The 14,149-nt window shown below is 41.0% G+C and overlaps 1 protein-coding gene across 2 annotated transcripts; it reads right to left on the reverse strand.

Annotated features, from left to right (window-relative positions):
* Positions 1–43: 43 nt before the first annotated feature.
* On the reverse strand, positions 44–13,926 carry agbl5 (ATP/GTP binding protein like 5). Of its 2 annotated transcripts, XM_023953282.1 has the most exons (17): positions 13,607–13,925; positions 12,689–12,974; positions 12,446–12,617; positions 12,186–12,352; positions 11,186–11,363; positions 10,888–11,066; positions 10,132–10,621; positions 9,837–10,006; positions 9,605–9,740; positions 9,308–9,519; positions 8,919–9,115; positions 7,012–7,188; positions 4,617–4,738; positions 4,493–4,545; positions 4,248–4,408; positions 876–1,003; positions 44–803 (listed from the first exon to the last, which is right to left on the reverse strand). In XM_023953282.1, exons 2-17 carry the CDS (start codon positions 12,901–12,903, stop codon positions 732–734), a joined length of 2,829 nt encoding a protein of 942 aa, XP_023809050.1. In that variant the 5' UTR covers positions 12,904–12,974; positions 13,607–13,925; the 3' UTR covers positions 44–731. The 2 variants fall into 2 exon arrangements, 1 of the variants encoding a protein (XP_023809050.1); XR_002872930.1 differs by lacking the exons at positions 44–803; positions 876–1,003; positions 4,248–4,408; positions 4,493–4,545 and having other exon boundaries at positions 4,630–4,738; positions 6,789–7,188; positions 13,607–13,926.
* Between the last annotated feature and the right edge of the window lie 223 nt (positions 13,927–14,149).

Genomic DNA, 14,149 nt, shown 5'->3' on the forward strand with positions numbered 1-14,149 from the left:
GCTTTTCCTTTCTGGATACATACGTGAAACTAAAAAGTGTTTTGCGTTTATGATGTTTTTATTCAAGTTATAATTTCCAACATATTACAGTCATCAGTCTTGATATAACAGTCTGGTTAAATAAAACAGTCAAAATAAGGAGTGTCAGAAAAGGTGAGGGTAATACACAAATGCCCAACTTTGGATTTCAGTGCTTTTTTCCCCTGTGATTTCATTGGAAAAAAAAAATTTGAAATTTAATCCTATTGATTCACTTACCAGTTATGTTTCAGCAGTTAATCCAGATTGACGAGCACAGAAAGCAAACAATCACATGAAGCTGATATCAAGTTTGAGAAGTTTTTTCTAATGAAGTTTAAATTTATATATATATATATATATAAAAACTGCTACAACTCCAGCTTTATATAAACAAGAGTGAGAAAAGAAAGTTAAAATATAAAGCCTCTGCTGTCAAAGTAAAAAAAATAAAGACTTCAGTGCGTAAACATTTAAAGGTCTAATAGTTAATATCTGTACTGAGGCAGCAGAGACCAAAACAACATCCAGATAGAAGCTGAACTTTAAAGTTTGTGCCGTCCTCCCCACTATGGTGAAGAAAGGCACTTAACCCTCAGCTCCTTCAGTGAAACTTCATTCTGCAAACTCTTTGTCAGTAAAAGGAACCTTTTCATATTGCACATACATATGTTTTTCCTAATCAGTCAGTATGAGAATGTGGGGTGTAAACCTCAGCTTGTCCTCAGCAGGGTCAATGTTTCACACACGTTCCCAGCTACAGGCCCGGCTTCAGTTCCCTCAGCCTTCAACGATAACATCACACTTTATTGTCGCGGTTCACGTGCCGTTTTCTCCCAGATTAGATGGGTTTTTACCTGCTGCAGTGCCGGATCTCCTGGCGGTGAGGACTTTATTATAGGTTCTGCTGCGTTGTGGAGACTCTTGTCGGACGTCCTTAGAGATGCAGAGGGGAGCTGCACGGGTGGATCTTTCTCAGAGAAACCTGTAGATGCAAACAGTGCAGAATTAGACCAGCTTTTTTTTTTTTCCACACAGTGTTCAAAGGTGGTGTCAAGAAGAAGAAAAGCATCAATCTAATGTCTTGAAGTAGATAGACTAGCTCTCTAATCTGATAGAGCAAATTTTATTTAAGATGATTAAAAAAATAACTAAAAGTGTCGTTTAATTCAATCTCCTACGGCAACGATATGTTAATCCTTAAATACCCATAAATTACAGATTTATGTACATTTTAAGAGAGGATTAATAGAAAACAGGTAAACAGTTTAGAAAAAATGTTTGTTCAAGTTTAATGGCTTCATCACTCTATTGTGGCTCTTTGGCTTTAAAGAAACATGCTAATGCTTTTAATAAATAATAAATTATTGGAGTTTTGTTATTTCTTTTTAGGTTTTTAAACTGAGGTGATCTAATATTAGTCAAAATACTTTTTTTTATATCTCTCACACTAAAATCCAGAGGTCTTGAGTGCTTTTGATTAGATTCACATCTAATTGTTTCATACGGAGCCCGTGTCCTGACATTAAGATATAAAAATATATCTTGTTCCCACAGATTAATATCTTGTTCCCACAGGTTATTATGTCGTTCGCACGAAATACTATTCCGTTCCCACAAGATACTATTCCGTTCCCTCAAAATGATTAACTCGTTCGAACGCAATAATTATGTCGTTCGAACGCAATAATTAATCCGTTCGAACGCAATAATTATTCACGTCATAAGTCATTCACGCGGATATGCTCTCTGTACGCCGGCAAAAGCCGCTTTCAGCGGTAACTTCCGTGTCTCTGTGACCCATATTCGTTCAAAAAAGGAACATGAAAAACAAAAATGATCACTTTATTACTGTCTCAATGAATATAAGAAAAATATCAAAAGATTTATGATAACTAGGCTGCTTTGTCATACGATAGCTCCTGCTAGGCTACTACTAGCTCCGCCGCAGAGCTCTTTGATGTATGCCGGCATTTGGCTGGTCTGTTTTTGAACATTTTATTTCATCGGCAAGCTTTGGCCCTATTTTTAATATTCATTAAACTCGTTTGTCATGTCCTGAATGTCATTGCACATCTCATTTTTACCAACTACAGAGTCTGGGTAATTTGTTTTCTAATGACACTGTTCAATACTTTCCAAATTTCTTTAGTGTTTGATTTATTTTCTCAATATTTCTGTATAATAGTCTTTTTTTATGTTCTCATGATACTGGTTAGTTTGTTTTTATATTTTTTGTATCGCTGTTCTGCTTCAACAGTTCTGTTTTTTAAGAATTGTTTGTATTTTTGAACGCGTTTCTCAGTCCAGTTGTCATCCATGGGTTTTTATTACGTTGATTTCTATTACAGGATTTTGTAAGTGGGCAGTTACTGTCGTACATGGATGTAAACGCCTGCATAAACATTTCATAAGCTGCGTTTTACATCATTACTTTCATACAGACTTTGCCAGGTTTGTGCTTGTAGTTCTGATTTAAATGTATTTATTGAAAACACGTTTACACGTTTGTTAGTTTTATTCTGTAAACTATTTGTTTTTTTGTCTTTTATTTCTCTACAAAGGCATACAAAGGCCTGGGAGGTGGTCGCTAATGTCTGTCATTAGTAGTCCGCTTTTTATTCTGTTTTCTAGGCAGTTTGTGAAAATATAAGCTATCAAGGTTGCGCTGTTTGTTGTTATTCTGCTGGGTTTGTTGATTAATGGATATAAGCTAAAACTGAACATTGTATGTGTAAATTCTTCTGTTTTGGTGTGATTGTTTGGGTTCAACAATCACTATGTTAAAATCGCCACAATTGGAAATATTGGCAAACGTGTTTTCAATAGCGCCAGTGAAGGTTTCCATGTCAGATGCAGTGGCTCGATACACACAGCTGACTATGACGTTACTCTGTTCCTCCATACTGATCTCTACAGATAGAAATTCCATGACATCATCAATACAGGCCGACATTGTCTCCACAACTTTGTGTTTAAGTGTTGTGAATATAAAGAGCCACCCCCCCCCACCTTGCTTATTTTTCCTGTTCACATAGTGAAAGTCATAGCTCTCCAGCTGGAAGCCCTTTTCTGCTTTTAGCCAGGTTTCTGAAATTGCAATTATTTTGAAAGGTTTGTTAAATTGTTGCAAGTATTCTTCCATGGTTTGGTGATTCGCGTATAGGCTTCTGCTGTTGAAATGTATGATTGAGAGTTGGTGATTAGGATTTGTGTTTCTATAGTATTCCTATTCTGTGCAATAACTGCAGTGGTTCCTCTCAAAGTCGAAGAAATTGGCATCTGAGTCAATGTTTACATTCATAGTTGTGTATTATTTTTTATTCCTGTTAAAGAGGACTGTACTTTTGCCGTTTTCTATCAAAATCGATCCAGTTCTTCCATTTCTCTGATTGCAATTACTTTTGCCTGTTCAGGTGGGCTGCATAGTTTAATGAAAACTTTGCAGTTTGTTGTCCACGTTGATTGTATTTTGTTTTCTTTTCTGAGAAACCGTGCTCTCCGTGCGATGTCAGCATTTTCTTGATTAGATGTTCATTCATGTAAACGTTCGTTCCTTTTAGTTTTTTCCTTGCTTTAGGAGGGCATTTTTATGCTTTCTATTTCAAAATCGCAATATTATTGCTGGGTTTTCCTCGGTAGGGGATGGCAGGCTTCGATGTCGTTGCTGTTGATGGCAATGCCTTTTTATATTTAGGAATGCTACGACTTGTTGTTCCACTGATTCTTGCTCTGCCTGTTTTTCTGTTTCTACCCCATCATCTGCTGGTTTAACTGCCCTGGCATAGGAAGACGGTTTAATGGCAAGACCACCATCATTTTAGTTGTCTTGTTTATATTCAATAGTAAATGAAAATAAAAGGATGGAGGAACAACAAATTCATAATGATAGAAAAGACACATTTGACTTCACTTTCCTGGCTTTTAATTAAAATAAATCGGGGTGTATTTTATTTTGAAAGGAACTTATTCGTACTACAGTCTAAAGTAAGAAAAATTACATTGTTTTAAGCAGGAAAATAGACCCCTGTGATATTTCAATTTTTGTAAATATTCCAAGGCTACATTTTGTAAATAAATGGCTTAATTGCCAAAAAACAAGAGGTGTGTTTTTCTTAACAATAAAGTGGAGCTGTGTGGCTCTGAATGGGTTCTGGTCGGACAGATACCAGCTCCAACGGCTCTCTTAGTTTGAAGGTTGCAGAAGCAACACGCGAGAGAGCACATACCTGAGAGGCGTCTGTGAAGCCCGGGCCGTAACAGCTTCCACACCTTCATGCTGGTCAGTACTTCACTGTCTGGAGAGGTCTTAGTGCTGCGCAGGGGCGGGGTGTCCAGTGACCCCCCCCTCCGGATGGGGATGCGGCTGGCGTGCGGCTGCAGCTCAAACCTGTGCAGAAAGAAGAATCAACACTGAAATAAACGTGTTTTGCCTCTTTCAAAACAACATACAGTATATATGTATTCGACTTACTTGCGAAACTTGATGGATGACAGGATATGTGCAGCCCCCAGGTCTTTAAAAGTCTGTGACAAATGAAAATGTCACGACCATTCAGAGGCGAGAACAGATCAAATGACCGAACTTCTTCACAGACCTCTGTGGGCTGATGAGGAGCTCGGCAACCTCGAGCCACACACCCAGAACACACGGGGAACGGTATTCTGGACCAGCCGGTGGCAGTGGGTCCCCCAGCTTTAAAGTCTGGACAGCTGAGGCCTGTCAACAACAGAAAAGAGAACAAAGCCTTTAGAATGACAGCAAGGGATTCATCTCTGAGGGACTGCTCCGTCCACACGAGCAGCTTCAAGAATTAAGCTTTGATTTGAAGGGGTGTGAGTAAAATAAATGAAGGTCCTTTGTGTGCAGACACTTAAAGGAGAGCGGAAGACACACATGCGGTGTTTGCTTGACAAACAGAGTTTATTCTAGAGGTGAAACAGTCTCCAGAGGACAGCAGCACATTCAAGAAGGGAGATACAGTTACAAGGACAAACACTTTTCAATAATGTAGACTATCAAGATCATTCTCATCTGGACCATAAAGACATAAAAGTCCCACTCCGATCATCTTTTCATCTATTTTCAAAGTGTTTCCAGTGGTCTTTTCATTTGGATGATGCCGTTTTTAGCCCAAATCAAAGAAACCTGTGTCGTTTTCTGGGACATAGTTTCTGCAGAGCGGCAGTAGTTCATTACATGTCATAAAGACACACCCAGACTTGTAATTTTGAGCTGAATATTCTTCATCTGTGTCTTCTAACATCAGAAAAATGCCACAGAAACAGAATTTTCTCATCGGAGTGGGTCTTTAAAACTGTGTTTAACCAAATTTATTTGACGAAAACAGGAAAAAACAAAACAACCAAACACACAGAACAGCAACGTTCAGAACAGAGTAATCGTTCTATATTCAGGGTAAACATGGGAGCCTTTCATAACTTCTAGGAGAAATCATCCCCATAAATTCTGATGATCCAGGGGGGAACCTTCCCCCTAAAATGCATTCATCTGTTCTCCAGTTTCCTCACAGGAATCACTTTTAAGAACATATTTTGACCCAAACTGCAGCTCTGCTGCAAATAAAAACAGTTCTAGGCTTAGTATCTGTTCACAGTGCCATCAAAAGACCCACCGGCTTATAACAACATTATCAGATTATTATTTTCTAACAGCAAATGATTTCATGATCCAGTGGAGTGAAACAGCTACCGCTGACCCCGCTGTGGTGAGAAGATCCCAAACCAGCAGAAGCTTGAAGAACCGGATTCTACAACCCAACGAGACGCGACGCGGGACAGCACCGACGGCAGCTGCACACCCAGAGCGACTGCTATCCCACCAGTGAGAGATGCTGCTGACAAACCACTGCCAGGACGCGGCCAAAAAACTTTATCGACAACGTCACAACAAACAAAACGAGCACACTTTCTTTCACAAATAATTCCATTTACGTGTCAACAAAGACAATGTTACATAAATAAATAAGCAGAGATACTTTTTATTTAGATAAGATGGAAGAACAATATATAAACCACAGTTTTAAGATTTTGAAATGGTAATGAGTTGTGTTCACAAACACTTTTTGGATGCAAACTTTATCGACTAAATGAGGATTTCAGTCGTAGCGAGGACTCTGGCAGTAAGCGACTTCAACAGCACCACGATTTCATTTCGAGCCGACTCTAAAGTGACACAATTCAGAACCGAAAATGACTCAGCTTTAGAGTGGATCAGGACTCTGACACAGCTCTCTTTCAACAAGAGATTAAAGGTAATCTTTGATAGGCTAAGGCCTTCTGTGACTGGACACTGCTTTTATTCTGAAATGATACAGACAGAAAGTGCCTTAAAGCATCTCGTAGAGGCCAGTTCCATCCCTTTTCTTAAAATAAAAAATGTAACCATGGAAAATAAATAAGTGCAAATGTCAACGGTCTCAATTTTCATTAAAATACACATGAAATGTCTGAAAATATAAAATAAAATTCATACTGGATTCTTTTCTAACATTGCGACATTCATAAAGTAATATGATCTTATTTTGATTACTGAAATACAGACTGCATTATTCTTTAAACTCTGCTGTGAAGCAGAAAAAATGAACAAAAACTGTTGTTTTTTCTCTAAATTTGATCACTTTTGCTGAACAAACATCACCAGAAGACTGGGAGAAAATCAGCAACAGTTTCAACGGTTGCTAACGCTAGCGCCGCTAATTCTTCACAGTCAGGCGGCTGCAGGTGACAGCGGGGAGGAGGTCACACACCTGTCTGAGAGGTCAGCATCATTCCACCCACTTACACCCACGTTAACACTCAGTCTCAGGAAAAGGGCTCCTCAGTCCGGGGTCGACCCCGTCGGAGAGCTGGCGCCGGGCGGGAGGCTCTGAAGGAGCAGGGGGCTCAGTTTGGAGAGAAGCGCAGGCCGGGGGAGAGCCTGGAGGGAGGGGAGCAAGCTGGAGAAGCTGGGGGGCTGAAGGGAGTACAGACCTGTCATGCTGACGGAAGCAGGGAGGGGGCAGGAACCTGCTGCGCACGTGGACGAAGACGAGGACGAGGAAGAGGACGGGGGAGACATTCGGGGGCAGGAGGGAGCGTAGCCGTTGGTGGGACATCGGAGGACGGAGCGGAGGTGGGCGGGGCGTCTTTTCTCCTGAGCCTTTGAGTCTACAAGGAAGGAGACGTGCACACAAACACACACACCTGCTGAGACCGTGCTCAGAGTCAAACAACAGGCTCCTCCTTAAAGGATTTAATGGGTTTCACTTTCTCCACTAAAATACGATTATCTCTCTGAAGGAAAAATCCTTTTTTAGAAGCTTTTCTTTAAAATCTACAAAAAAAACATTGAGTGGTAACATAATTCCAAGTCCACCAATGATTACCTGACCAAAGCAGAACAAACCTTAAAGAGAGTAAAAACTAAACTCTGATAGGAGTTTTGAAAGATGAATGATACCAGTGAGCAAACTAATCTACCTCAAACAAAGTGAAAAGCTGGAAAACTTGTAAGCTAAGTGAGTAAAAACACAGAATTGCCCCCCCCCAACAAGTGTTAAAATTGTTGGTTTTCTGGTCTGAAACGGCTTGATTTAGTAGTTCAAAGGCCTGACACATCCGTGTTCACAGTGTTGGCAGAATTTGGGAAAAGGATTCCTGATCCAGATTTTTTTTTTTGACCCCAATCAGATTCCGAGTCATTTAACCCAATCCAATACTTTATTTAGTAAGTGAAGTAAAAACAAAACAAAAAACAGATTCAAAATTTCACAGACTCTTATATTATTCACCTACTTTCTTCATGTATTATTTACAGAGCCCTTCTGGGAAGTACACCAAGTAAAAATATTGCAACTATCAACTAGAAAAAATAGTTAACTATTAACTATTATAAATAGGTGATAATTAGTCACGTGAGAAAGTTTGGCAGCTGTTTCTTCTATATCTTCAAAACTATTCAACATTTTTGATGAAATGTGACTCATATCTCCATGAAAAAATTCCTAAAAATGAAAAACAATGACTTTCTTCCAACATTGTTGCTGTAGCATCAATATGATGAGGAGTATTCCCGACTAGATCATGGAACCATTTAATAGTTTTGGTTGTTTTTTTAGCTTCCTTTTTGTAGACGGGTTTTTGGCAGCCCTCTCTCTGCTTAATTATACATATAAAAAATATTGTAACACATCTTTTTTATTGTGTCTTTGTAAGTTGTTGTTTGTGTTAACCTAAACCAATAGAGACACAAGCTGTCAGTTTGAAATGTTTATTAAAAGAGTCTGAATTTGGGAATCTCTTGCTGTTTTTTTGCCCCTCCTGCTCTAAATCGTGCCGTATTCCGCTAAGCTTTATGACCATAACATGTTGTGATCCATTCACCATGTCCAGACTTCTACAAGGGCATCTATTTGAATAATAAGCTTGAAATATAAAGTGATGATCAACATAATTTTACAAAAATACATATCTGATCCCTGATTAGGACACAACATCTGATTCTGATCGAGTCTGAAACTATGTGATCAGATCGGGAAGTCCCTAGTTTTGATTTTGGAAATAATTACTGTTCTTTGTTGTCATCTCGTGTTGATGTAGAAGGAGCACATACAGATACTTGTCTTCTATCTGACTCCTAGTGATTATGGTTGATTTTATTTTAAAATAACCTATGCATAGTGAAATTGGCATAAAAAAACAAAAAAAAAAATCAAACAAATCAAATCACTGCAGTTCGGAGAACCTAAAGTTCTCATGCGAACCAACCACAACAATGGCACTGATGAAGAGGAAGACGGCGAAGCTTCATACTGGATCAGGAATAAGGTTCAAATCTCCATAAACTGAAGGATCCCTAAAAGTGAGAAGACTCAACACTCCTGTAGAGATGGACTTACCCTTGGCGGGTCCGTGCGCCTTGTTGCCTCCACGAGCTCCGGCGTGGGAGCTGCCGTGCTGCGTGTGAGCTCGGGGTGCGGGGTAACCAAAGGTGAAGCTCGGAGAGTTCTGCATTTTCGGGGAGGGCGTCTGGCTGCCGCTGCTGTTGCAGTGGGCGCGGCTGAGTGCGTTCTCCGACGTTGATCCAGACAGACAGCTGCTTCGTCAAAAGAAGGAGAGAAATCCATGAGTGAGTTTCATGTTTTTCGGGAGGGGAGTGAGTCTAACAGCAGGGCAGCCCAAACCCGGTCCTTCTGAACCTCACTGTCAGCAGAAACAACTGGAAGATGAGCAGCGTGAGGACCGAAGTTGTTCAGCCCTGCTGTATCAGGAGCGTGTTTGTACTAACATGTTGAAGTTCTTTGGCGGCGCCGCCTTCGTGGCGTTGTTGTGGACTTTTGGGGGAGCGTGAATGTGCATGTTCAGGCCTTTGGTGTTGCGGACATGCTTGAGGAGCCAAGCGCGCAGGTTTGTTAGGCAGGTGTGCTCAGAAAGCACAAGCCGAGGCCAGGGGTTACATTCTGCCATGTCCAAAGCCGAGACCGCCACAGCACGCCCCACCTGGTGGACAACATGAGCATTACAGCCACATAACAAGGAAAACTTTTGCTGTAATAAACTGTTAATGTGATGTATGCTTCCTCACCTGCTCAAATATTTCTGGAGTGTACTTTGGAGGAAACGATGAGGGTGGAGGAGGCGTTGCTCGTCCGTTGTCGTGGCAGGCAGGTGGAATTGTGTTCATAGTTTTCCCCGTGTTGTAATTGCACTCTAAAGTATAACTGGTGTTTTCATGAAAAAAAACACACATTTCAACCACCTCAGAGGTAAAAAACAAAACTAACTCATCATGCATGGCCATATAGAGCTGCAGTTACCTGTGAAGCAGCCCGATAGCTTTGTGAATGGCAACCCGGCCACTGCCTTCCTTAGACTGGCCGTCCCTCTTGTCACGTGCGTACATGTTCTTCTCTGAGAAGTTGCAGCCCATGAAATCAAAGTGGGGAGAATTCACAGCGATCAGTCTTGGATAGAGCATGTTCTCCACCTGAAAAGAGAAAAAAAATACTAAGTTACATGTCTGTGTTGACCTTAAAGGACCTTTTCCTAAAGTGTCCTTTCCTGGATTAAAGGGAAAAAAGTTGTGCACTCAACAAGTAAACCAATGTTCACCTGCTGGCTCTCATCTGGAAGGCTGTTTCCATACATGAAGCATCCTCGCTTTGAGGCGTGGCCATGCAAGTCCACATAATAGGCCACACCCCCTTCTCGGGGCGGTATCGATTCAGGTTCCTCCACCTGCGGTGCTACAACATCTACGGTCTCTGTGAGTCCCGACGAACTGTTGTGCTCTCCTTTCACCACCTCTGCCGGGGACCAGCTATTCTCCTCCGTCACCATGGAAACCACCGGCTGCGCCTTCTCTGCGTTCCGTTGGTTCAGGCTGACTTCAAGAGCAGTGAGGGGAGGAGTTTGGTGTTGATTTGTGGGTTTAAGGTTCAAGGGAGCCTGGGAGTGCGTGCCACCGTTGGTGTGTGTGTTGTGCAGGCGGTTGTGTGTGTGGTGGTAGAGCAGCAGGGTTTTGGCTGCATAGATGGAAGGGTGCAGCTCAGGGCTGGGGTTCAAGTATTGCCTATTCAAGTTCACACCTCTGGAATCAGTCCTGGAGAAAAAAAAGTAGAGCTCAACACGTCTTTTATTTCATTTTCTGATAACAAACTGCTGCACATCTCCAGTCTTAACCCCGTGACACCTAATCGAGTAAATATGCATCAAACCACTTCAGCTCCAAAGTTACCTAAATTTAGCATCTACTTGAAAACATACAGGATTTTTTTTTATAGGTGGGAACAAATTTAGGGGTCAAGGCATAATTTCAATAACAAAAACAGTTAAATTATGACAACAAAGTGGATCTTCAGCTCTTACCTGTAGTGTCCCCGGACAACCCCGTCCGGGTTGAGCATGGGAATGAGCTTGAACACGAACATGCTGCGCAGCATGTGGGCGCGGGGATCATCTCTTCTCAGGATGAAGCTGAGGAAGCCGTTAAAAACAAACGAGGAAGGCGTTTCCCCGGGATGCACACGGCTGCTGAGAAAGAAAACCTGCAGACCAACATCGAGGAGAAGCTTCTCAGTTTGGTCAGATAATTGCAAAGGAGACTGACACCAATGTGGTCAAAGGTGATGCAGTTTGGATGGATTGACGGAGGTCAGAGCGGTACCCTCTTGCCGGCGAAGCGATGCGGTCTTGGAGTGTTGGTATCAGGAAACAGCTTGGGTAGACGGGCTTCTCTTTCTTCCTGCATCTTGCTGCAGTTGGTCACAGTGAGAAGGTCCACCCTATTGCCATCTAGAGAGCGGCAGAGCAGCTCCCTGTGGTAATAAACGGTGCTCGGTGCACTGACGGCACAAAGACAGAGAATTGTTGTGTAAAAGAGGAAAGTCAAAAACTATTAGAAGAAGAATTCTGCAAACTGAGGCCATTAAAAACCTTGCTTTAAAAAAATTCAAGATATTTTACCAATTCTTTACTTTTCTTTCCTGTGCACCTTTACAAGCTTTTCTCAAAATCAAAAAAAAGTCCAGCATTTTTTATTCAGAAATAAGGAAATTATTATTATTATTATTAAAATCAGTCAAAATCCTTTTGCTCTAAAATCTCAACAATAGAAAAACTTCATTTAAGACTTTTAATTGTTGGTTAAGGATGTTATTTTAAACTCAATAAATTCATTGGGATTATTCTGGAAACAAAACTGTAGATCTATGTTCAAAGAATAGTTGCTACTTTTAGCTTTTATGAGGATTTTTAAAATGGGTCAGATTTTACTATGACGGTTTTCTAATTTTGTTCACATTTTGTTCTAAAACGAGTCATCTCCACTTATTACACTAGTGTTTTTGTCACTGTAATTAAAATGAACCACAATTAGGTCCATAAAAACTCATAAAATACAAACTATTTGCTTAGAACTAGAAACAAATATTTTCTATTGAGCTGCAGAACATTTTATTTGTTATTCTTTACACAGTTAGCTTTTTAGCTTATTTTTCTCTTTTTGAATTCTTGCATACAACTTGTTTGCAGATTTTGATATAAGATTTCTTGTTAAAATGGACAAATATTGTCTTTAATGTCAAGCGATTTTCTTCTTTAGATTATTATTCTTTTTTTTTTCTAGGCTACCTCATTTTGCAGAGTAGATGTTTTTTTTTTTTTACCTGCTGGGACTGAGCTGAGCAGCATTGGGGTAACTGTCGTCGAGTTTTTGCAGCATCTCCTGACACTCGGTGTACGAGTAAGGGTAGCAGAAGGAGAAGTAGGTGGTGGCTCCTCGCGCCTCGGAAAGACGGTGAGTGAACGAAAGTACAAACTGGTTGTCTATGATCTAGAAAACAGGAGACGGGAAGAAGAATTTCATGAAAGCGGTTGCTTGATTTGTGCTTCTCATCAATCTCACTGTTGGCCATTTTTTTTTTACCTCTGTTGTGGGTCTGTCTCGAATTCTTTCCCAACGGTTCTTGCCAGGTAGAGAGCGGACAAGAGGGGCCATTCCCTGGCTGTAGAGCTTCCTCTGATTGTTCATGTTCCTCACATTGATCTTAACTAACTTTCCAGGGGCTGCGCCCTTCACACTAAAGTAAAACCACGACCTAAAGGATTTACAGCAGTCAGTGAACATCCTATTGAAATTTTTGTTCATGTGAGATCCATTTGTCGTCACCTGTTTCCATTTTCGTGCTCGGTGCCGGCGCAGTCTGGCTGCGTCCACACATTGAACTCATAGTCGGGGGCGAGGTGTGACCCCGAGGGGGAGCTTCCACTGGAGGCCGTGTCAGAGGCGGGGCTTAGGTTGCCCCTCTCCACTTTTTCCACCCGTGCCAGGTTCCCCGAATCAAACTTGGAGCTGAACACGATGTTTCCAAAACACGCCTCCATGGCTCTCGGTCTTTTCCACCTCCTGCTTAAAATGTCTCTTTAGTGTCAGCCATGCATGTGACATTGACAGCCTGTTGTAAAATTAAAGAGAACAAGCAGTTTACATTAAAAATATATATAAATATAGAAGCACTTACGAGACACTTAGTACATAAACCTCTTCCTGGAAATCCCATTCAAACATACTGAACAACTGCAGGAAACTCATTAAATAGGGGAATTTCATCAAGGTGTTGCGTTCAAATGCTCACTTTCTTTCATCCCTTCTCTAAGTGTAAATGCTCCCATAAAGTCTTCAACATACAAAGAGGTGTTTTATTCGTTCATTTTGATGTCCCTGACTGACGTGTACATGAAAACAGCATTGGCATGGAGATTCAAGCCAACACAAAACAGCGACACCTAAAGGCATTTAGGAAAACTACAACCACAGATCAAAACATCATCGAATGATTACAACCCCCTTCATGTACCACAGTAAATTTGCTCATTTGAAATCAAGACGACACATTTGGAGCTAAATAGGGCAGATTAATTGCATTATTTATATATATTATATATATAATAAATGAGCGGCGAAATCAGTTGACCTAGAAAAATCAAAGTAGCGGGTCGTCGGGTAGAAAAAAAACGACGTTTGTTACACAACATCTCCGATGCTACATGATCACAACAGTGGGCTAACGATTTCAGGAAGGCTTACCACAAAGCTGAGTTTGATGCCGTCAGTGGTCCACATAGCTACTAGCAAAAACGTCCCCAAGCTTCAAGCTACTCGGCTAATTTAGCCACAAATAATAAGTCGTTGGTATATAAGCTCAGAATGAAGACCTAAACCGCGAGTTTAGCCCGTTAAACTATCGAAACACTTAAAATACGAGCCTTCCTGCCTCAGTTATGTACACAATCAGTCTTAAAACCGTTATTTTTAGTCGACGTTAACGTTTGTTGTCACCGTCCTTGTTCGCAACCCCCCGAATGCATCACACGGTGTGCTGCGTTCAGGACTATCAGAGGAAAGGATACAGAGAAATGTCCTCGTTGTTGGAAGTGGCGATGCTGCTGTTTCCTCCTGTTAGTATCTGGGGGGTTCAGAGGTGCAGTGCTGCCACCTTCTGCTATGGAATGCGGAATTTCGGAGTTTTATGACCATACAAAAGTAGTTATTATTTATTTCAGAACTCGCAATGAGAAAATAAATTGGATTTTATTAAATTGAATTAAAGGGAGAGCTCTGGTTCGAACG

Source organism: Oryzias latipes, chromosome 24, assembly GCF_002234675.1.
Source record: "Oryzias latipes chromosome 24, ASM223467v1".
In the NCBI taxonomy this organism is placed as follows: domain Eukaryota; kingdom Metazoa; phylum Chordata; class Actinopteri; order Beloniformes; family Adrianichthyidae; genus Oryzias; species Oryzias latipes.

Bases quoted from the DNA above. Each gene is read 5' to 3' on its own strand.
- agbl5 (XM_023953282.1), bottom strand. From the start codon at position 12,903: ATGGAGGCGTGTTTTGGAAACATCGTGTTCAGCTCCAAGTTTGATTCG. The intron at 10,622-10,887 runs GTAAGAGCTGAA...TTTTTTCTCCAG, and splicing joins GTTGTCCGGGGACACTACAG to GACTGATTCCAGAGGTGTGA. The intron at 804-875 runs GTAAAAACCCAT...TTATCGTTGAAG, and splicing joins GAGATCCGGCACTGCAGCAG to GCTGAGGGAACTGAAGCCGG.